At 47.3% G+C, this 20911-nt stretch overlaps 5 protein-coding genes across 7 annotated transcripts; 4 read left to right on the forward strand and 1 right to left on the reverse strand.

Moving 5' to 3' along the window:
- The first annotated feature begins 1430 nt into the window (after positions 1-1430).
- On the forward strand, positions 1431-2052 carry LOC117864788 ((-)-isopiperitenone reductase-like). The gene is made up of 2 exons (XM_072295328.1): positions 1431-1466; positions 1573-2052. Exons 1-2 carry the CDS (start codon positions 1431-1433, stop codon positions 2050-2052), a joined length of 516 nt encoding a protein of 171 aa, XP_072151429.1.
- Positions 2053-2378: 326 nt separating this feature from the next.
- On the forward strand, positions 2379-4175 carry LOC117865495 ((+)-neomenthol dehydrogenase). The gene is made up of 5 exons (XM_034749714.2): positions 2379-2658; positions 2843-3089; positions 3173-3235; positions 3324-3518; positions 3622-4175. Exons 1-5 carry the CDS (start codon positions 2624-2626, stop codon positions 4000-4002), a joined length of 921 nt encoding a protein of 306 aa, XP_034605605.1. The 5' UTR covers positions 2379-2623; the 3' UTR covers positions 4003-4175.
- Positions 4176-9749: 5574 nt separating this feature from the next.
- LOC117864790 (uncharacterized mitochondrial protein AtMg00810-like) lies at positions 9750-10694 on the forward strand. Its single transcript, XM_034748881.1, has one exon. The coding sequence runs from the start codon at positions 9750-9752 to the stop codon at positions 10692-10694; it is 945 nt and encodes a 314-aa protein (XP_034604772.1).
- Positions 10695-11304: 610 nt separating this feature from the next.
- On the forward strand, positions 11305-13048 carry LOC117865494 ((+)-neomenthol dehydrogenase). Its single transcript, XM_034749712.2, has 5 exons — positions 11305-11533; positions 11608-11851; positions 11930-11995; positions 12192-12386; positions 12482-13048. Exons 1-5 carry the CDS (start codon positions 11496-11498, stop codon positions 12866-12868), a joined length of 930 nt encoding a protein of 309 aa, XP_034605603.1. The 5' UTR covers positions 11305-11495; the 3' UTR covers positions 12869-13048.
- Positions 13049-13239: 191 nt separating this feature from the next.
- On the reverse strand, positions 13240-14562 carry LOC117865496 (LIM domain-containing protein PLIM2b). 3 transcript variants are annotated; one of them, XM_034749718.2, is made up of 5 exons: positions 14227-14558; positions 14034-14133; positions 13900-13928; positions 13706-13795; positions 13240-13569 (listed from the first exon to the last, which is right to left on the reverse strand). In XM_034749718.2, exons 1-5 carry the CDS (start codon positions 14359-14361, stop codon positions 13309-13311), a joined length of 615 nt encoding a protein of 204 aa, XP_034605609.1. In that variant the 5' UTR covers positions 14362-14558; the 3' UTR covers positions 13240-13308. The 3 variants fall into 3 exon arrangements, with proteins under 3 accessions (XP_034605609.1, XP_034605607.1, XP_034605608.1); XM_034749716.2 differs by having other exon boundaries at positions 13900-14133; positions 14227-14562; XM_034749717.2 differs by having other exon boundaries at positions 13900-14344.
- Positions 14563-20911: the final 6349 nt, after the last annotated feature.

Consider the following 20911-nt stretch of genomic DNA (forward strand, 5'->3'; position numbering starts at 1 on the left):
CTGCTTATTAGTAGCTACCTCCGCTCTACTATGATATTCCCGTTGAGGGAATACATGGTAGTAAAAGATGCTAGAACCAGATAGTAGTCATGTCTAGTTGCATTGGCTTTTGAAGTGCCAAATGTAGACATTTGGGCGATGGTTCTCATGCCTTAGGTCTGAGCAGCCACCACTTAGATGACATTATAGATGATTTCATGACATATGATGCCTTTAAACCTAAGATACAGGCTTGGAGAAGATACAAATTGCAACAGTCAGGCCATGGTAGTGTGCTCATGAGAGGATAATGGATTCCATTCAAGCAAGACCCTCTCACCGTTGTATTCAACAGCGAGAAGGCGACTAGATCCACTGCACCCAATATAATCCATAACTCCTTTTGCTAGCATCCAGAACCATTACTTAAGTGGAACAAAAACCAATTGATTCACAGTTCTAATCTGTATTGATGAAGATTTAGTTAATTCTGATCTTGATTGATGAAGGTTAGTGGTGACTTTCTATAAGTTATGCAACTTTCAATATTCAAAATGGGAAAAGTGAGATTTTAAGAAAATAAAAGGATGGAAAATGTGCATCTAGACGTTACATAAAGGTGGTCAGTTCATAGTTCCTTCTTTATATAGAGCATTTTTAGATAATGAAATAGACATAATGATAGATAAAACTTTACACCCTCTTAAGATTAAAAAATTCATTTAACTCCTTCAATATTTATTAATCACGATAACCTGAAAAAACATAATTAGCATGGAAGTTTGCAATGTGTTTTAGTAATAATATAATAATATAACATTTCTTCTTTGATTGCCATTGAGCTACATTACTTTGAAGAATAATTAACACCACCTTTGGTTTTCATAAATCTAGTGGTGTGTACATATGTTTCGATCGTGGCTACAAGGGGTAATGTGGAGGGTAAATATTCTGATTTTAATGAGTGTAAGCACTTAGCAGGAGTGATATTATTTTCGACAAAGTAAACAAAAAAGGTGTACATATTCTTTTTTTTATTGCTACACACCAGATTAGGTTCTGGACTCTCTAGAAGAAAACAATGAATGTATAACGAGTATAATGAGGAATTACCAACCGGGACAAAAGGGGGCGGTGTCGGTAAGATTTTTTTATAGCTTTTATCTTTAATCCCGGTTGGAATTACCAACCGGGACAAAAGGGGGCGATGTCGGTGAGATTTTTTATAGCTTTTATCTTTAATCCCGGTTGGAATTACCAACCGGGACAAAAGGGAGCGGTGTCGGTGAGATTTTTTATAGCTTTTATCTTTAATCTCGGTTGGAATTACCAACCAGGACAAGAAGGGGCGGTGTCAGTGAGATCTTTTATAGCTTTTACAACCGGGACTAAAGCTCCCCGAGGCGGTGGCCTTTGGTGGCATATTTTTTGACCCAGGAATAAAGGAGTTGATGGCTAGTGAATCCTCCGACGGTGGGCTGCCAAAGGTAACTTACTCTGATCACGCTGTTCCCAATCCGGCCGTTGGTAGTTCAATTCCCAATTGGACCAGAGTTCAGTCCTAAAAAACGTCCTTCCCAGTACAGCTAACAGCATATCAGAAACGAGGAGCTGAAGCAAGAGCCGAACGACATCAACAACCTCACCGAGGAGAGGCTCGACAAGGTGCTGGACACGTTCCTGAAGGACTTCAAAGCCGGCGAGCTGGACGCGCGGGTGGCCGACGGTTATCTCCGCGTACAGGATGCCCAAGGTGGCCTTGAACGCGTCCTCGAGGATGCTAGCGAGAAGGCACCACGAGCTGCGCGTCAACTGCGTGTGCATCCCGGCTACGTGAACACCGACATGACCATGCACTCCGGGATCCTGACGCCAGAGGAAGGGGCGAGCAACGCGACGAAGGTGGCGTTGCTGCCGGAAGGCGGACCGACCGGCGCATACTTCGCGCTGGACAAAGAGGCGCCTTTCTGTGACACCCGCACTACTCGGGCATGGGCGCATGGCGGATCGCCACTGGCCCCGCCGTTCGCCATTCACCAAAGGTTGTTTGTTATCGACGTGCAACAGAATTAGTTTATCTCCCTGTCAAGTCCAAAATTTGTTGGCACTTGCTGGTATAGGAGTATATTTTAATTAGTCGAAGAAGGTGAGTTTGTTTGTCTGAAGTCACAAGTAAGCAAACAATTCGCGAAATAAAGATCTTATTTTTTTTTGTCGCGTGTTAGCAGGGGCCATTTTCTTTTTTTAGATACTTCCAATTGTTCATTGAATGGCTACCGGCCCCCTACCCTACCCGACCGGCCGTTGCATCTTATCTGCAGATATTTCCAATTGTCCATACAATGGCTACCGGCCAGACGACCGAATTAAAACGCTACAAATATTTCCCTTTAGATAAGATGAAAATGCCGCAAAGTTACTACGGTGATGGTGTCCTGGTGCGGAAGTAAATCCATCGAACTTACCTGCTCCATGAGATCTCCATCTTACCACCAACAACCACGCTAGGAAGCATAAATGACCGGGTGTAACTGTCGTCCTCGCTCTTGTCGTCAAGTTTACCAAGTGGGCTGAGCCTGAGCAAAGACATCTCGGCATCTCCTACCCTACCCTACGTTCGATCGAGCTCGTGGTGCCCAGGCTCATGGCGGCCGCTATCTCCAGTCCCCCGAGCACGAGGTACGTGCCACGCGACGTTCTGGCGTGTAGTCTTTAGACTCTTTGCAGAAGTTGAACTCTAGAGCTGGGCAACAGAGATCTAGAACTTGCTTCTTGTTAAAAGTAAGTATGGGAGTCGGTGATTCCCAGTCGCTAAGTAATAGTAACATGCAGTGCTACTCGTTTTGGATGTATGCTTTGGTAGGGTTGCTGTGGTCACCGGCGGGAACAAAGGGATCGGGCTGGAGGTGTGCCGGCAGCTGGCCAGCAATGGCATCACCGTCATCTTGACAGCCAGGGACGAGGCGAGGGGCGCAGCCGCCGTGGAGAAGCTCAGAGATGGAGCAGGGCTCTCCGATGTCATTTTCCATCAGCTGGAGATCACTGATGCCCAGAGCATCGCTCGACTGGCTGGTTTCTTGAAGGCGCGTTTTGGGAAGCTAGACATCCTGGTAAATCGTCTTTTGACCTTCTGAACTTCTGAAGGCCTTGTACGGTGGCCAGTGACTGAAAGATGAAGTTTCACTGTTTCTAGGTAAATAATGCCGCTATCGGCGGGGTTCAGTCACTTGCCATCCAAGATCCGAGCGGCGAAAAGGTGGGGCTACATGTTCAGATGTTCGGATGATCAGCTCGTATGCCAAACTGAATTGGTTTATCGTATCTGTTGGTGGTGTGTGCAACAGTTCAGTGGCATGGATGCGAGGCAGAGGGCTGAATGGATGTGGCAACAGTGCCGGGAGACATGCGACGCTGCCAAGGCAGGAATTCAGACAAACTACTACGGCACAAAGAACGTAACCGAAGCACTGCTGCCTCTGCTGCAAGCCTCGTCCGACGGAAGGATCGTCAACGTCTCCTCCGACTTCGGGCTGCTAAGAGTAAGTTCTTTTGAATTCTGACATTACACCATTCCGAATTCCAATCCGCCAGAGCGAGCACCTCATACAGAGCAGAGGCTAAATGTGAATCCTTCCAATACAGCATTTCAGCAACGAGGAGCTGAAGCAGGAGCTGAACGATGTCGAGAAGCTCACCAAGGAGAGGCTGGACGAGGTGCTGGCCACGTTCCCGCGCGACTTCGAGGCCGGCGAGGTGGAGGCGCGCGGGTGGCCGATGTATTTCTCGGCGTACAAGGTGGCCAAGGCAGCCATGAACGCCTACTCGAGGGTCCTGGCGAGGAGGCACCCCGAGCTGCGCGTCAACTGCGCGCACCCCGGCTACGTGAAGACCGACATGACCAGGCACTCGGGCCTGCTGACGCCCGAGGAGGGCGCGGCCAACGTGGTGAAGGTGGCGCTGCTGCCGGAAGGCGGGCCGACCGGCGTGTTCTTCGCGTTGGGCCAGGAGGCGCCGTTCGTGTGACATACGCTGCCATACTGACTGCTGGCCGCGCACGGCCCATGACCACTGGCCCCTCGTGCCGTCCGTGCCCGTCGTTCTCCAAGACTCCAACGGCATGTTAGCTAGTATTACCTATATGCAACTTCAATCTGCTGGTTTCAGATTGCGAATAAAACCAAGGAATGCTGCTGGCTCTCCGTTGTTTCTATTAATAAGCTTCGCTAAAAAAAAATCTCCAAAATTTGGCGCATGCTGTGAATTTTCGTTCGAGGGAAGTGTGTTTGCTAGTTTGAACGCCCGTGCCAGCGTGGGTCAGTGGGTTTCAGCGCCCAAAACGGTCCCGAGCGCTCGCGCTGACACTGGCAGCATGCTATGCCCAACTGGCAGCAAATCTGCTCCGTACGGGACAAATTGTTAGTTAATGGCGGTAAATCTGCTCCGCACGGGATAAATTGTTAGTTAATTGCTCAGTTCATTTGCTTCTCTCTTCCTTTTGCAAAGGCAATGGACCTGGCCTGCTACTGGCTCCTGCCGGCCGTATATGGCAGCTGTGCCATGAGTAGAAGGGTAAGCATGCCCTGTAATATATTGTACGAAGTAGTAGATAGTTGGTAGAATCACTCATTCTAGTATGTACCCTAGTTTGATTTTAGTCTCTATAAAGAGTAGAATAGCAACTGCAACTCAATTCAGTGCAGCAAAACCAAAATTGAAACTGAGTATGTGTGCGCGCGCTCTGTTCTCCATCTCCTTCTTCTACCTCCAGCTTATGTGTGTGAGTGTGGCTGTGAGTTCAAGGAACTCACCTTAGCCATTGCCAACAAGTGGTATCAGAGCTGCATTTTGAGTGATTCAGGGTGGCGATGGCTGAGAGAGGACGAGAACGAGGGTGCCGGCCTGCCTCTATTGGGCGTCGGCCGTCTCTATCACTGGAGCGTCGCGGGGCGACGTACGTGGTGAAGAAGACGGTGCAAGACATTAGCAACGCGCATTACCCCATCCTCATCCGCAGCAACTACAATGAGTGGGAGGTGATGATGAAGACTAGGGGCCTTTGGAAGTTCTTGAGCATCGGCACAAATGACAAGCAAGAAGACCAAATGGCCATGGAGGCCATCATAAAGGGCGTGCCATCGGAATTCTCTGTCTCGGTCGGCTCCAAGGACATGGTGAAGGAGGCCAGCCTCAAGACAAAGGCGAAGGCACAGCAGCTCCGCCGTGAGTATGAAGCGATCGTCTTCTGCGACGGCGAGGCCATCGAGGACTTCGCACTCCGGCCCACGACGATGGTGAGCCAGTTTGGGTCGCTGGGTGACACCATCAGTGAGGAGGAGGGTCGTCGCCAAGTTCCTGCAGGCCGTGCCATCACGATTCGCCCAAATTGCAATGTCAATCGAGACGCTGCTCGAGATAAGTGAGCTCATGATTGAAGACATTGCGGGACGACTCAAGGTGGTCGAGGACCGCGTCGTGGAGGCGCCGACGCACACATCCGCCGGTGGCTAGCTGCTACTCACTGAGGAGCAGTGGGCGGCGCGTGTGCTTGAGCGGAAGGCAAGGGAAGGGTCCTCTATTTTGCGTAGTGGCGGTGGCGGCGGACGCGGAAGAGGGCGCAACAAGACAAGGAAGAAGTGCGGCGGTGACGGTGGCGGGCGCGTTAGCAAGGACCAGTGCCTGAATTGCGGCAATACTGGGCAATACTGAGCACTAGGCTCGCGACTGCAAGCAGCCATGCCACCAGGATCATGCACACCTGGACCAGGACGACAATGAGGAGCCCGCCCTCCTGATGGCGCAGGTCTCTGCTCTCAGTGACAAGGCTGAAGAAGCCCCACACCCACGCGTCATGCTCGACGAAATGCAAGCTCACATGCACCTCGGAGAAGAAGGTGGTGGCGGCGCGGAGAAGAAGATGTGTACCTGGACTCCAGCAACCACATGGCCGGAGATCGAGACGCCTTCTCCGAGCTCGACACCGGGGTCGTCGGGATGATGAAGTGCGGTGATGGATCACGCATGGGGATCCAAGGGCACGGCACGGTGGTCTTCAAGTGCCTGAACGGCGAGCACCACGCGCTCACGACATGTACTACATCCCGAAGCTGAGGAGCAACATCATCAGCATCGGGCAGCTCGACGAGCGAGGCTGCCAGGTGCTCATCGATGATGTCATGCTCCGCATCCGCGATAGGGACCACCAGCAACTCGCCAAGGTCAACTGCTCCACCAACCGCCTCTACATGCTCGACCTTCTTCTGATGAAGCTCGTCTGTTTGGCGGCACACGATGGCAACGTAGCTTGGCTGTGGCATGCCTGCTTTGGGCATCTTAGCTTTGACGCAGTGGCGAGCCTAGCACGCCATGAGATGGTGCGTGGGTTGCCGAAGATCGAGCATGCGAGTGAGCTGTGTGACAGCTGCCTCGTGGGGGAGCAGAGGCGGCGACCATTCCTGAAGACGGCGAAGTACCGCGCCAACAACCTCCTAAAGCTCATCCACGATGACTTGTGTCAGCCAATCACGCCGGCCACACATGGAGGACGATGCTTCTTCCTCCTACTGGTAGACGACTACATCCGCTTCATGTGGTTGCACCTCCTAGCAAGCAAAGACGAGGTGGCGACGGTGACCCGATAGTTCAAGGTGCGGGTGGAGTTGGAGACGGGGAAGAAGCTGAAGGTGTTGAGGATGGATCATGCTGGGGAGTTCAATTCGATCAAATTTGGACTCTACTGTGTAGAGGAAGGAGTCGAGCAACACCTCATGGTGCCATACTTGCCACAGCAAAATGGGGTTGTGGAGAGGTGCAACCAGATGATCGTCGGCATGGCGAGAAGTATGCTCAAGGCGAAGAAGATGCCACCGGCGTTCTGGGGTGAGACGGTGAGCACGGCGGTGTTCATCTTGAACCGCACGCTGACGAAGAGCTTGAAGGGGATGACACCCTTTGAGGCGTGGCACAGCCGGAAGCTAGACATGTCCTTCCTGCGCACGTTCGGGTGCGTTGGGCACATTAAGACGACGAAGCCCAGCCTCACCAAGCTGGAGGACAAGAGCACCCTGATGGTGTTCTTAGGCTACGAGGCGGGAAGCAAGGCTTACCGCCTGTTCGACCTGCGGGCACGGCGAGTTCATGTCACGTGCGATGTGGTGTTTGACAAGGCGAAGACCTGGAATTGGGAGGAGCCCGGTGATGGGGAAGAAGGAGCAGGCGGATCGTACATCTTCTTCACCATTGAGCACATAGAGTACCGCGGTGCAGAGGAGGTGGAAGGAGAGGAAGACCCTAGTGTGGTGGCATGCTATCAAGGAGAAACAGGGGAAACTGTTGACACAAAATCTGGACCTTAGCCTTCTGTGTTGAACAACACGGAGGACCTAGGAGATCTGTTTAACTCCAGTGTAGGCTCTAAATCGGCTCGCGAGTGGTGCAAGGCGTGCCAGTCAATTTGACCTGAAAATTGACAAGGTGAACATTAAATTCCTGAGTCGATCGGTGGCGAAGCCTCTCGAACTCATGGGTAGGCGTTCTTGGAATAAATACCACAACAGATAGATATTTAATGTAAGCATACGGTGTAAATAAATGAAATACTAATGGCATGTGCTATCAGCTATGTCAGCCAATGGGCTAAGATAAAGCATTGTAATACCACAGCCATAAAAGGGAGCCTTCATTAACCACGCGCTTATCAGATAAGCTAACAGATCTAGCCAATGTCTTGATAAGTGTCTTGAACTCAGACAAGGTAACACGAATGAGAGAGCATTAGCATCAATCTACTAACTTAAAATATTAGAATATAGCAACAAGGACCAGTCGATGCTGACTGTACGCAAGCCAGATATATTAACAGATCTTAATTAATATCTTGATAAGTGTACTGAATATAGACAAGGAAACATAAATGAGAGGGCATCAACCTCGATCTGACAAAGTAAAAGACTAGAGCACCATCACCAAAGACCTCTTGCCTGCCGCTTACAAGCCTATTAAGGTAACAAAGTCTAATCAATATCTTGACCGTGCAATTGAACTTAGACAAGGTAACACAATGAGAGGGCATTAACGTCTACCTGTTAATCTTAACAGACAGGCTCGCGGTAGAAAGGCCTCGCATGCGCCCTTATCGGCTCAATGACGTCATCATGCTTTCGTGAGATACGGATAAGATCCGACCGAAGCATCGACTCTCAATGGTAGCACGCTGACGTCAGAGGCCTGATGGTTAGCAATACTAACCATCAATACGAGGGGAAGGGGTAAAGATCTATCGGACCTAGCATATATAAAGTAATGAAAGCATGCAGAGTCTACCAGCTAATACGATCTAATAATTATGAACGTTTAAACAAGGCAAGGGAGCCGATGAAGACAACCTAACCAGATCTAAGCCGTTCGATAACTTGAGCAACGTCAAAAACAAGCAGAATATTAGATAAAGCCTAAAAGTTCTACTTGCAATCTAAGATAACTTGATAACTAGCCACACAACAATACTAGAATATGAGACTTAATTCAGAAAGTTCTGATAGAAGTTGTAATGATTGAGTGATGGTACTTACAAGCTCACCCGAGATCGAAGCCGATGCAGCCTTACGCGCTAGAAGGAATTCATCGAAACTACTCTACTCCTACTCCTAGGGTTTTGGTGGCGTGACACCGAAAGGTTGTGTATTGATTGATTGATTCTTCATTACAAGGCTCACGGGTTTATATTTATACCTTGGAGCAAGATAAAATTCTAGTCGATTACGACATGGCTATTACAGCTATTTCTAAAAACTACTAAAGATAAATCTCTATGCTTTCCCTTATTTGGTGGAGTCGATTTTGCTTCGGACTGAGCCCACCTGGTCTTCCATCAGCTTCTGGAATCATGGTCAACAGCGATCAGTCTTTGTCAATGCAGCTTCATCGGTGGCCCTTTTTCTTTCTCCTTCATCGGCTATCAGAATCTTATCTACAGCGGTTGACTCTAGTCACAAACCGGTGTTAACACAAGCAGAGGAGCTAGCAATGCCTGTGGGACAGGCAACACCGGCGGCCACCTCTGCCGCAGCTTTCCCGAGTGCGGCTTCCCTAATCCACTTTGCCACGCCTCCGCCAAAGGTGTCAGACCTCATCGACGGCGAGCCACTGCGATTCCACGCAGTGGACAACCTCGTCAGCAATGCAACTCCGTATGGCCTGGCGGAGCGCGTTCTGGATGAGCAGGAGCTCCATCTTGGAAGCGCGGAGGAGCTGGTCATATTCGCGGAGGCGGAACAGGACCAGAAGTGGAGGCGCGCCAGGATCGAGGAGATGAGCTCGATTGAGAAGAATAAGACTTGGGTCCTCGTCAATCCACCAGCAAATTGCCGGCCAATTGGGCTCAAATGGGTGTACAAGGTGAAGCATGACGAACAGGGCAACGTCATGACGCATAAGGCGAGGTTCGTGGTGAAGGGATTTGTGCAGCGAGAAGGGATCTACTTCGAGGAAGTCTTTGCCCCGATGGCGCAGATGGAATTCGTGCGACTCTTACTAGCACTGGCGGCGATCAAGGATTGGCTGGTTCATCACATGGATGTCAAATTTGCCTTCTTGAATGGAGAGCTCCAGGAGGAAGTCTTTGTGCAGCAGCCGCCAGGGTTCGCTGTCGCCGGAGAGGAGCACCTTGTGGCATGCGGCAGACCCCACGCGCCTGGAACACCAAGCTCGATGAGAGATTGACATCCCTCGGCTTCACCAAGTGCGCCACCGAGCATGCGCTCTACACTCGGTGGATGGCGCGCATGACTCTGATCATCGGCGTCTACGCCGATGACCTAATCATCACCAGCTCGGAGCAAGAAGACATCGATGCATTCAAGAGGGAGATGACCGCTATGTTCCACATGAGTGATTTGGGTATGCTCGGCTACTACCTTGGGATCGAGGTTGAGCAGAGCAACCGTGACATCACTCTCTGCAAGTGCGCCTACGCGAAGAAGCTCCTGGAGCAGTGCGGCATGGGCGATTACAAGCCGTGCCAGGCAACAATGGAGGAGAAATTGAAGCTGTTAAAGGACAACGTTGTGGCGAAGGTCGACACCACACGATACCGCAACATTGTGGGCGGGATGAGGTACCTGACGCACACTCGGCCGGACATCTCCTTCGCGGTGGGGTATGTGAGCCGCTTCATGGAAGAACCGCAGGAGGATCATCTCGCCGTGATCAAGCATCTCCTGCGATACATCGCGGGAACGTGCGGCTATGGGATTGTCTATTCCCAACGAAGCACGGCAACGCTGGAGCTGTCGGCATACAGTGACAGTGACATGGTGGGCGATGTCAATACGCGGCAAAGCACCACTGGAGTGATGTTCTTCCTCAGTGATTGTCCGGTGTCTTGGCAGTCACAAAAGCAGAGGATCATCGCACTGTCCACATGTGAAGCAGAGTACATCGCGGCGGCGACGGCGAGCTGCCAGGGGACATGGCTACGACGGCTGCTACAGGAGCTCACCGGAGAAGTGCTCTGCGGGCCGGTCCTAAGGGTGGAAAACAAGTCCGCCATTGCTTTGGCTAGGAATCCCGTCCTCCACGACTGGAGCAAGGACATCGACATCAAGTATCACTACATCCGTGACTGTATCGATGGAGGATGCATCAAGCTCGAGTATGTCGAGACTGCTCGACAGTTCGGAGACATCCTCACCCAGACACTCATTCGTCTTCGACTCTAGGAGTTGAGGAACAAGATTAGTGTTGAAGAGATCAAGCAAGAGTATCACAATTAGGGGGAGGATTGTTAGTTAATTGCTCAGCTTATTTACTTCTCTCTTCCTTTTGCAAAGTCAATGAAGCTAGTAGAGCTCTTGGCCTGCTACCGGCTCCTGCCTGCCGTATATGGCAGCAGTGTAGAAGGGGAAGTATGTCCTGTCATGTATTGTACTAAGTAGTAGGTAGTTGGTAGAAGCGCTCATTCTAGTATGTACTCTAGTTTGACTTTAGTTTCTATAAAGACTAGAAGAGTAGTTGCAGTTCAATTCAGTTCAGCAGCACCAAATTGAAACTGAATGTGTGTGCTATGTTTCCTGTTTTCTTGTTCTACCTTCAGCTTATGCGTGTGTGAGTGTGGCTGTGAGTTCTGGGATCTCACCTTGGCTATTGCCTGGCCAACACAAATAAACTCTGGCCGCAAATCGAGGGGAGCAGGGACGGATCGGAGGACGATGAAAGGAGAGGTTGTGTTTTTTTCTTTTTGGATAAGGATCGCGGTGGGGAGACGAGCGCTCTGAAGTCTCAACCTATCACTATCGAGACAGCCTTCTCCCCCTAATTGCCTATTATAAAGAAATCAGCCGGCCGGCTGGGAAGAATGGAACATAGATTGCAACCTTATACTATACCAGTCTCCATTCCCACTTGTCATAAATAAAGCGCACGGAATGGATTCACACGCTTAATCCTTTGCCAATGCCCAAGTAGCACATCGCTGCCCGTCTTCCCTCTGGCCTTGCAGTATAGCGAGTCTGATCTTGGTGATGGAAAGGAGCAGCTGCCCCAATCCTTCTGACAAAAGGCATCCCTGCAGATCTTTGCTCGTGCGTACAAATCAAAATTTACATCTCAGCTTTGTGTGGATTTTGTTTCCAGGGTTGCTGTTGTCACCGGTGGGAACAAAGGAATTGGGCTGGAGGTATGCAGGCATCTAGCTTCCAGGGGTGTCATGGTGATCCTGACGGCAAGGGACGAGAAAAGGGGGTCAGAATCAGTGGAGATGCTTCATGAGTCCGGGCTGCCTGATGTTCAGTTTCACCGTCTGGATGTCAGTGATCCATCCAGCGCTGCCCGTCTGGCTGAGTTCATCAGGGAGAAGTTTGGCAGGCTAGATATCCTGGTAAGCTCCTCCCTTAACCTTCCGTACGCCTTTTTTTTTTCCCCTATGGACTGAACCCTGATGGTGGTGGCTCTGCAGATCAACAATGCAGGTGTTATAGGCGCAACTGCAGAGATTGACACCACAGCACCAATTGAGGAAGTGGTAAGTCCTTTGACTTCTCCAAGATGATTGCTCACATTTTGACAGTAGCGTCACTGGCTCACTGCTTCAACTGAAAGTACACTACCGTCTGTCTGCAAGACTGCAACTTCCAGCGGCGTGAAATGTTTTTAATTTCCCTTTTCTTGGTCTCTTTGACTTGAAGTGGTAACTAGACTTAACTTGGTGCATGAAACAGCTCGTAGGTAAGAGCACAATGGAGAGACTGCAATGGTTGCTGCAGCGCTCCACGGAAAGTTATGAGGAAGCAGAAGAATGTCTGAAAATAAACTACTTCGGCACCAAATATGTGACCGAAGCACTACTCCCTATCCTTCTGTCCTCCTCTGATGGACGGCTCATCAACGTGTCATCCAACTTAGGACTCCTCCGAGTACGCCTCTCTGAACTAGCACAGCTGTCAGTGTTATCAGACCTTCTCTGTGTACTAATCTGTAGAATCTTTGATCCTTGCTTATTGTGGTTCAGCATTTCAGCGGCGAAGACCTTAAGCAGGAGCTGAGTGACGTTGACAATCTGACCGTAGAGAGGCTGGATGAGATGTCAGAACTGTTCCTGAAAGACTACAAGAATGGCCAGTTGAAATCTCATGGATGGCCTGCTGATTCTCACTACCTGGCCTACAAGGTGTCCAAGGCTCTGATCAATGGCTACACCAGGATAATGTCGAAGAAGTACCCGGGATTGCGCATCAACAGCGTGCACCCTGGCTATTGCAAGACTGACATCAACTTTGACACCGGCATATACACCGCGGAGGACGGTGCCAGTTGCATTGTTGCGGTTGCCCTATTGCCGGAAGGAGGCCCAACAGGTGTGTTCTTCTTCCGCACAGAAGAAGCACCCTTTGTGTAGCATCATAAAGGGTCACTCACTTCTGAAATGTCTGCTGGTATTTAGAACATCCGCACCTCATTGGAACGTTCTGTTCTCTTCAGAACACTGCTGTCAGTTTGTATTGTCACTCTTCGATCGGTGATAGAAAACTGTTCAGCAGGGAAGCAATAAAATACCGCGTACAAGGATTAAGGACAATGTTGTTAGGATCATATATTCAAAGTAGTAGTTCTGCTTACAAAGTTACAATTTTTCCGTGAGGCTAACACAGCTCCATGCCAAAATTGCCATTGTCATGAGCCTCATACGTAACGAAGGCATCTGGTACACTTACAGCTTGACAAACCGAGTTCACACAGAGGGTAAGAAAAAGGGGGAGGGAATAAAGAAGCGTCGTAAAAAAGATTTGACAGACGCAGACTCCAGTCTGCGTGATATATACGGATCATCGTTCGCTCCTAGTTGTCCTCTCCCTTCTCTTCTTGCGGTGGCGCCGGTTCCGGCGGTTGCTCCTCGGCAGCCACGTCTGGCATGGTATCCTGGGACGTGCTCTTCTTCTTCATGTGGTTGTAGCTCCCCTTCTCCATGAACAGCTGGCCGAAGTGGATCTTGCAGTACAAGACGCCGTTGAGCGCGGCGTAGGAGGAGGTGGTCAGGATGCAACCCCCGTGAGAGCACTTGAAGCAGCTCTTGTGGTAGGACTCGCCCTCCAAAGTTAACTGAACAACAAGGTAGTTTTATTAGCATTACGGTGTCATTTGTCAAAGAAGCGTAGAATTCATTAGTAGGATCAGAAGAGCTATTGATGCTTTTAAGTTTGGGGAAGTAGAAGAAAAATGTTCAGAAATTCTGTACCTTCTCCAGCGGGTACACTGTTTTCTGGCATGCTGCGCACTTGTCCTGGGTACCAGAAAATGCAGATGATAGCTTGCTTGGGGCCCTCGCCTGTAAAGGGATTCAAATTTGCATTGCAAACATTTATCCAGTTACTACAGCAGATCAGACATTCCGAAATCAGTCGTGATGATACTAGTTATGTGAGGTGGTACCAGTTCACCCTTGTCTGCAGATTTGCCACCTGAATTACAGAACAAAATTTTCAGGACGGGTTTTGTGGCACAACAAACAAAGAGAGTTGGTGTGGCAACACTAGAGACCAGATCGTCGTATCGTATTATTGTACCTGGCGTGAACTTCTTGGAGAAGCTCCCAGTCTCCTTGAAGAGCTGCTCGAAATGGGTCTTGCAGTACAGCACACCGTCCATGGAAGAGTAACTGCACATCTGCAGGCGGCCAATGCATAAATTTTGCAGCATCAGAAACTCCCATTTATTTCTTCAGGATCATCAGACTGCGTGGTGGCAGGCAATACTTACCGAGAGGATCCCTTTGCAGTGGCTGCACTTGAAGCATGTCTTGTGGTAGGGGACGCCGTCGGCGGTGAGGAGGTCGATGAAATGGACGGTCTTGTCGCACGCCGTGCACTTGTCCTGCGTGCCGGTGAAAGACATGGTGCCGACGCCTGTGGCTGCACGCACTCGCCCGGATCGATCCCAACCACTTCTCTCCTCCGCTCGGGTGAGTGGGTAAATAGACGAAGCACTGGAGGAGAGAAGTGATGGCCACGTACGGAGAAACTGGGGGAAGGGAACGAGAGCTCGGGAGCAAGCATAGGGCGCGGGCGGGCTCTGCGCCGCATAGACTCCGTCAAGCGAGTGCTTGATTTAGAATTACAGGGGTGGCGAGTGATCTCAGCTCGATCAGGATCTTTTTGGACAAGGATAACCCCATTCCCTTTATCTGGCATGAAGCCTCTCCTCCCTTCCTTTCCTCTGTCAGATCAGTCATCAACTGAACTGCATGCATGCGTTACGCACGTCAGCCATTTTCATGTGCATGCAACGGACCAAAAAAGAAAAATTGGTGGTGGTGTGCTTGGTCTGGTTCCTTCGAGTGCCCATAATTTTTTAATCGTGTATGATTTACAAAAGAAGATCTTTTTTTTGAACATTAACAAAAGAAGATCTGGATTTCATATTTTTGGACACAATGTATCTACTAGTAACTTATGTACAGAGTTTGTTACAACTTTAAATTGCATATCAACTACGCGAAAAAAATATGTAGCACCACCTGAGTGTTTTAGAGGCCTCGAACATTTGATTTTTTTTTTGAGCCATTTGGTTTTATTGTGAGCCTCCTAAATGGTCCCTGCTACTTTTTGTTTGTAGTTTTCCTTGCATGGGTCCCAACAATGTCCACCATGGTTGGCCCAAAAGCCCATGCTTACGGCCCATTAGGTCCATATAGTCCTACAAGCAAATACTTCTTTTTTTTCTTTCTATGAAACCAAAAGCCGCCTCCTTGTTATTCTTGATTTTGTGATTATTCATGCACAAATTATCCATGCTCAAAAGGGGAAAGGAAATGTACAGACAGATGATCGCTACTCCAGCTATTTCAAATTATATATCGTTTTAATTTTTTTAATGTATAGTTTAGACTTTAGACGCAAGTATATATCTAAATGAATACAAAACTATATAATTAGAAAATCCAAAATGATATATAATTTAGGATGAAGAGAGTATTGTTCTACCAAATGGCAAATCTAGTATTCAACATGGCACTCGAACGATCAACCATCAACACTTCTGTCACATAAGAGCGAGGTCCAACACTTCTGTTACATAATTTTGATTAAATATAAATAATTTGACTTTTTAAGAAAATTGAAATGACTTATAATTTGAAACGGATAGAGTAGGATACACGTCGTTCACTTGCGGGTAGGGGACCCAAAGCATTCAATAATTGGATATGCATACACACGGCCTGGCCGCCAGGGCGAATTAAACAGAGAAAAGTGGCAATGCATGGCAAAGGCTGCTTCCTACTTTTTTGACCCTACGAATCCAATCCAATGGCCCTACGCATGCTAGAGAATGCATGATGATTGGGTTGACAAACTGAGGACCCGTGTAATGCAAGGGCACCGACTGGTGCTGGATGGATAGGAGAGTGTGATTTGAGTTGTCCCTCCAGTTCCTGTCTGTAGCCTGTAGGTGACCATGAACAGCGCGCGTTCACTTTGCTTGCAGCACCATACAACTCAGGGAGTCAGGGACGTCCAACTTGGCAACATACCGTATGGACGCTAATTTCGGCAAAGCTCTTTTCCTTGTTTTCCCCTTGTGCGAGCTGCCCTTGGACAAAACATTGGACTGTCCATTTGTGAGGAAACAAAGATATCGCGCACGCAGCACAGGCCGAGAAAGGTCGCCGGGTGACTTGGCCAGCGACAAACACTCCTGCTGCTCATTGACACAAATTATTTGCATCTTTTAAGTCCGCCAGAATGTCGATGTTTATTGATCGCCAAGCCACAGACTTTCAGAGTTTCTGCAGCCTGTTTCTCCAGGGCATGCAACAAGTTGCATTGCGATAAGACCACTAAGAGACAAGGCATTCTAGATTAACATTGTTCTCACGGCTGGCCTGATAAGACTTCTTCTATGCTCTAGAGAGAGAAAAAATATATGTATAGCAGAAGGTTAATTGCGATACGAAACGCTTGGCAAATGTTAATTTGCTCACACTAGCGTCAACAACTCCACGAGCTAATTGAGCACACCAGCTCGCTATCTTACCTACGCCGAGAGGGGAAAATGACAAAGCAGTCCAGCTCTTTTTTAACGATGGTACGGATTTGCTCGTATTTTCCCCGGCACTGTCGCGATCGCACTTGATTTCGCCATGCAGAGGTGCATGGTGCATTCGCTACCTGCTTTGGCGCCTAGCCACTGTGTGCACGGCTTCTGCAAAATTCTAGTGTTTTTAGCTGGTAGTATGCTATCCAAATTGTCATGTCTTGCTTGTAGTGAATGTCCAGGAGGTAAGCTAGCTCAGACTCACAAACCAACATGTGGCTTTTTTTAGTCAGTTGTTCGATACAGGTGATCTTTGTTCGTTACAGCCTGATTGTAGTAATCAGCGCTGTAGAGAGCATGCGAACGATTAAGGGGGAGGGCTCCAGCTCCGGCTCTGTCGGTGGCTTCTGCTGGAGCCCTACCAAACGGCTCGGTGGAGAACGGCTTCGGCAGAGGAGCTACTCGAAACCCGCTGACTGGAGCTGTTCCGTGGAGGGGGAGCCCAAAAAAGTGGCTACCCGCAACTCCTCCCGTCGATTTGCCAGCCTTGTCCTCGGGTGGAGCCCGTGGGTGAAACAAGGCAGCACGGTGGCACGACGCGGAGGCGGCCGGCGGCGGGTGCTAGAGCGGAGATGCTGACGGGCGCGGGGCTCAGGTGGCTGGCAGCGAGCAGCAGGAGGTGGGGCGGAGATGGAGTGCGACGACGACGCAGGGAGGCGGCCGGCGAGCACAGGGAGGCGGCCGGCGAGCACAGGGATGTTGCGGCAGAAGGCGATGGCGGCACAGGGAGGCTGGGGTGGAGAGCGACGGCGGCGCAAGGGAGGCAGCCGGCGAGGGGATGGCCGCGGCGGCGCGGGCATAGGGAGCCGGGGTGGAGAGCGACGCGAAGAAGAGATGGGGAGAGCCGGAGATAGCGGATAAGAAAGAGAGAGAGGATGGAAATAAAGAGAGAGAGAAAGAATTGGAAGGAAAAAAAGGAATAGAGGAAAGGGAAAACGAGGATGAAGAAGAAAAATGAAAAAGATAATACGGACATTTCGAATTTTTATCCATTTTAAACAATCAAGAGAAGTAATTTTGTCAATAATTTTCCAACCAGATAAGTCGGAATTAAAAAAGCTACTCCATCGGAGAAACCACAGCATAGTTGTTTTAGCCACAATCGAAGTCCTGCCAAACGATATCTAAATTCAATTATTAATGGATATCTCTTCGTCAGGTCAAGTCAAATGTTGACCAACCTAGCTGGCGTGTAATAACTGTAGATAAAGAAACCCAGTGGAGGACAGAAACTGCGAGCAATGGTATGTCTTGATCATTTTATTCATCTCCAAAAATTATGCATGCCACTGTTCTGCGTGATCGGTTATTTACATGGTTCTGCATGATCTTGGAGTTGGCCGTTCATTAATTTTTAGAGCAAACAAGCATGGCTGGTCCCCTGATTAAGTGCTCAACCTCCGCCACTGACTACATGGTTAGTTGTGTTCTGTAAACCGGTCAGTGTCTGTAAGCTAATTTATCCGGGCTCGTAGCCTTGAACCGACTCCTTGGCTACCTCAGAGTGCAATTGCAAGGTTTACAATGAAACTTACAAGTAGAATACAGGTGCTGATAATAACAAGACAGCTACTCGGGCTCTCGATGCACTCTGCTTGTAATTTCTATAATGTCAAGGGTCTTTCTGTTATGAGTTACGACAGCTAAATCACTGAGCTGATCATCTCTAAAATGGCACGCATTCTCGAAAGAAAAGAGCGGTGTAGTAGATCTAAAATAAGAGTAACAGTGAACACGAGTCTATAAAAAAATTAAAAAAATGAGGTCAGTAGCATGGATCCAAGGTCACTGCCGTCCATATCCCTCAGAAGGCGACGCGTCTTCTTGTTCATTTCTGCATGATGAGACGAAGCAGGTGCATATAAGTATCTTGTGCAATAGTTTGTGATCCAGTGAGATCCCAGCTAACTGAAAGCATATGGAGTACTGCTCCGTATATGGTGCCTCTTGTAATGTTCAGTTTCTGCTGTGGACGGTCTGAAACTGTGAAGGTTTATGAACGATTCTTTGAGGTTTTAAACAAGAGGTGTCCTCTTGACTGCTATCTGCTATTCAATTCGTAGATAAGGAGTATGTTTCGTGCAACCCCACGGCTGTAAATCAGCATTGCCTATCTGAAACAAATTTAATCCTCAAGAGATACCGATCGAGAAAATGGGTACAATGCTACGTAGACAATCTTTGTATGACTCACAGTTCCAAGGAGGAGCTACTACCGACAGTTCTATAGAAGTTGCCAAATAGCTCTACCAAAGTTCCTGTCGAGATTCCCCAAAGATATAATAAATTTAGACTGGTTATGTTCTGTCTTTGGAAATTCTTTGCAATCACTTTCACGACAAGTTTTTTCTTCATCAAAATTCAAGAGGTCACTTTCACAACAAGTCTCAGTCATGAAAAGAAATGTAAGAATAACACGAGAGATTTTGAGTAGACTTTAAAAGTTTGTGTGTAGTGCATGTATTGGTCTATCAGATAGGTCCACGATCTCCGTTTAAATATAGGAATTGTTGCTTGGTTCCAAGCAAAGTGATTAGGAAATTTCCTAAGCTATTGGCCGTAGCTCAGGCACTGTACCAACCACAGAATTAACAAATGCTTCATCATTTGCTCAAGCAGAATCATCTTTTTGGATTTTCCTGCCTTAAGCTATAGTCCATTGTACCAACCACAGGATTAACAAGGGCACCATCGTTTGCTCATGCATAACTAATTTTTGCTCCCCCGCTTCTCAAAGCAGAGACTCGTTCTGCACCTTCTTCTGATTCCCGCCAGATCCATTTTGGCTGCATTGTCTGACGCGTATTTTCTAAGCAATGGCCAGATGGACAAAAAAAAAAAGAAATTCTGACATTAAGTTTTGATGTATCAAAGTAGTATAAAATAAAGACCTAACTAGAAACTTGATAGCATAATAGTTAGACAGAGATAATTTGTTGACCTTTTTGGCACTTCTTTTTTACTTATTCTCTACATAAGTGTAACCCAATAGACTGTTAAGGAAACTAACAACATAATAGGAGTCTACAGCAACTTCTTTAATTCAAAAGAAATGCACCGAGTGTAGAGTATACAAAAAATGCCCCCATCAACAAAGCTGTACAGTGGAAGATATACTTTTAGAGGTAGTGACCCCAAATGCCCACATGCTATAAGCAGGAGTGTCGGCTTTATATTATTACGTACTAGTCCATCAACCCGTGCTCCTGCACGGGCTAATATTTTTAGAAGCTATTGTATTTGAAAATTATTTAGAAATTAAACTCCTAGCTAATAATCAAAATTGATTACCTACTACTCTCTTATTTTTTCAATACGTCAACATAATACTTAAACAGATATGTACCTATCTTTCTCCAGTTGTGATTGATTTTTAATTAATAATTACTCTATGCACTTTTTAATCCATATTCATACTTTTTCCAATTTGTATCGCACCTCCAATCCTCCATACATTATGTTTAACATACAAATCAATATTTTTCATCGATTCCTCACATACACGTATAAATGATCTAAATGGTGACAATCATCATGTGTATATACTTTAACTTAGTATTTTTAGATTAACAATCACATAAATAAGTAATTTCGAATCATATATTAGTTTACTTTTTGACATTTCTGTATGATGCACGTGAAGATAATTAGATTAAGATTTAGGTGTTTAATTTAGGTTATTTTTAATAACAACATACGTGGGTAATATAGATAAAATTTATAATGACATTTTAAGTTATGCTTTATAATAATATGTATTAGTAAATTGGATGAAGATTATGGAGTTACTTTAGATTATTTTTTATAATAGCTGAGCTTGGTAATTTAGATATAGGTTTAGAGCTTGTTTTTGAATATTTTCATAATGATAGTGGTGGGTAACTTTTTAGAAAATGTAATAGATCAATGGCCATGATTATTAGAGTTTACAGGATTGGTGTTTGATGTTTTTGATTTTTATGAGAATTTATCTCTTTTTTCTAGCTTGTCTCGTGGGAACTAATGCGGAGTCTCCAATGGAAAAAAATGGGACTACATTGCTAAAACATATTACCATAAGCTACCTCTTATTTTTTAAATATTCGAACACAATACTTTTATAGATATATACTTATTATCTTCATCCAATTGTGATAGATTTTAGTTAGTAATTACTCTATAATATTTTCATCCACATTTATAATCTTTAACTTTTCACTTTGCATCACAGATATACGTGTGAATTTATTTAATGAACTCTAAGTTTTGTGATACAATTTTAACATAGAAATCTATATTCTCATCACTTACTCTGTATCTTTATAAATGGTGACACACATCATGTGTATGGACCTTAATTATTATATCATAT

This window comes from Setaria viridis, chromosome 7 (genome assembly GCF_005286985.2).
Source record: "Setaria viridis chromosome 7, Setaria_viridis_v4.0, whole genome shotgun sequence".
Lineage (NCBI taxonomy): Eukaryota > Viridiplantae > Streptophyta > Magnoliopsida > Poales > Poaceae > Setaria > Setaria viridis.

Bases quoted from the DNA above. Each gene is read 5' to 3' on its own strand.
- LOC117864788 (XM_072295328.1), top strand. From the start codon at position 1,431: ATGGCTAGTGAATCCTCCGACGGTGGGCTGCCAAAG. The intron at 1,467-1,572 runs GTAACTTACTCT...TACAGCTAACAG, and splicing joins CCGACGGTGGGCTGCCAAAG to CATATCAGAAACGAGGAGCT.
- LOC117864790 (XM_034748881.1), top strand. From the start codon at position 9,750: ATGGCGCGCATGACTCTGATCATCGGCGTCTACGCCGATGACCTAATC.
- LOC117865495 (XM_034749714.2), top strand. From the start codon at position 2,624: ATGGCGGCCGCTATCTCCAGTCCCCCGAGCACGAG. The intron at 2,659-2,842 runs GTACGTGCCACG...ATGCTTTGGTAG, and splicing joins TCCAGTCCCCCGAGCACGAG to GGTTGCTGTGGTCACCGGCG. The intron at 3,519-3,621 runs GTAAGTTCTTTT...CTTCCAATACAG, and splicing joins CCGACTTCGGGCTGCTAAGA to CATTTCAGCAACGAGGAGCT.
- LOC117865496 (XM_034749716.2), bottom strand. From the start codon at position 14,361: ATGTCTTTCACCGGCACGCAGGACAAGTGCACGGCGTGCGACAAGACC. The intron at 13,796-13,899 runs GTACCACCTCAC...ATCCCTTTACAG, and splicing joins CTGCAGACAAGGGTGAACTG to GCGAGGGCCCCAAGCAAGCT. The intron at 13,570-13,705 runs GTACAGAATTTC...CTTGTTGTTCAG, and splicing joins CAGTGTACCCGCTGGAGAAG to TTAACTTTGGAGGGCGAGTC.
- LOC117865494 (XM_034749712.2), top strand. From the start codon at position 11,496: ATGGAAAGGAGCAGCTGCCCCAATCCTTCTGACAAAAG. The intron at 11,534-11,607 runs GCATCCCTGCAG...TTTTGTTTCCAG, and splicing joins CCCAATCCTTCTGACAAAAG to GGTTGCTGTTGTCACCGGTG. The intron at 11,996-12,191 runs GTAAGTCCTTTG...TGCATGAAACAG, and splicing joins CAGCACCAATTGAGGAAGTG to CTCGTAGGTAAGAGCACAAT.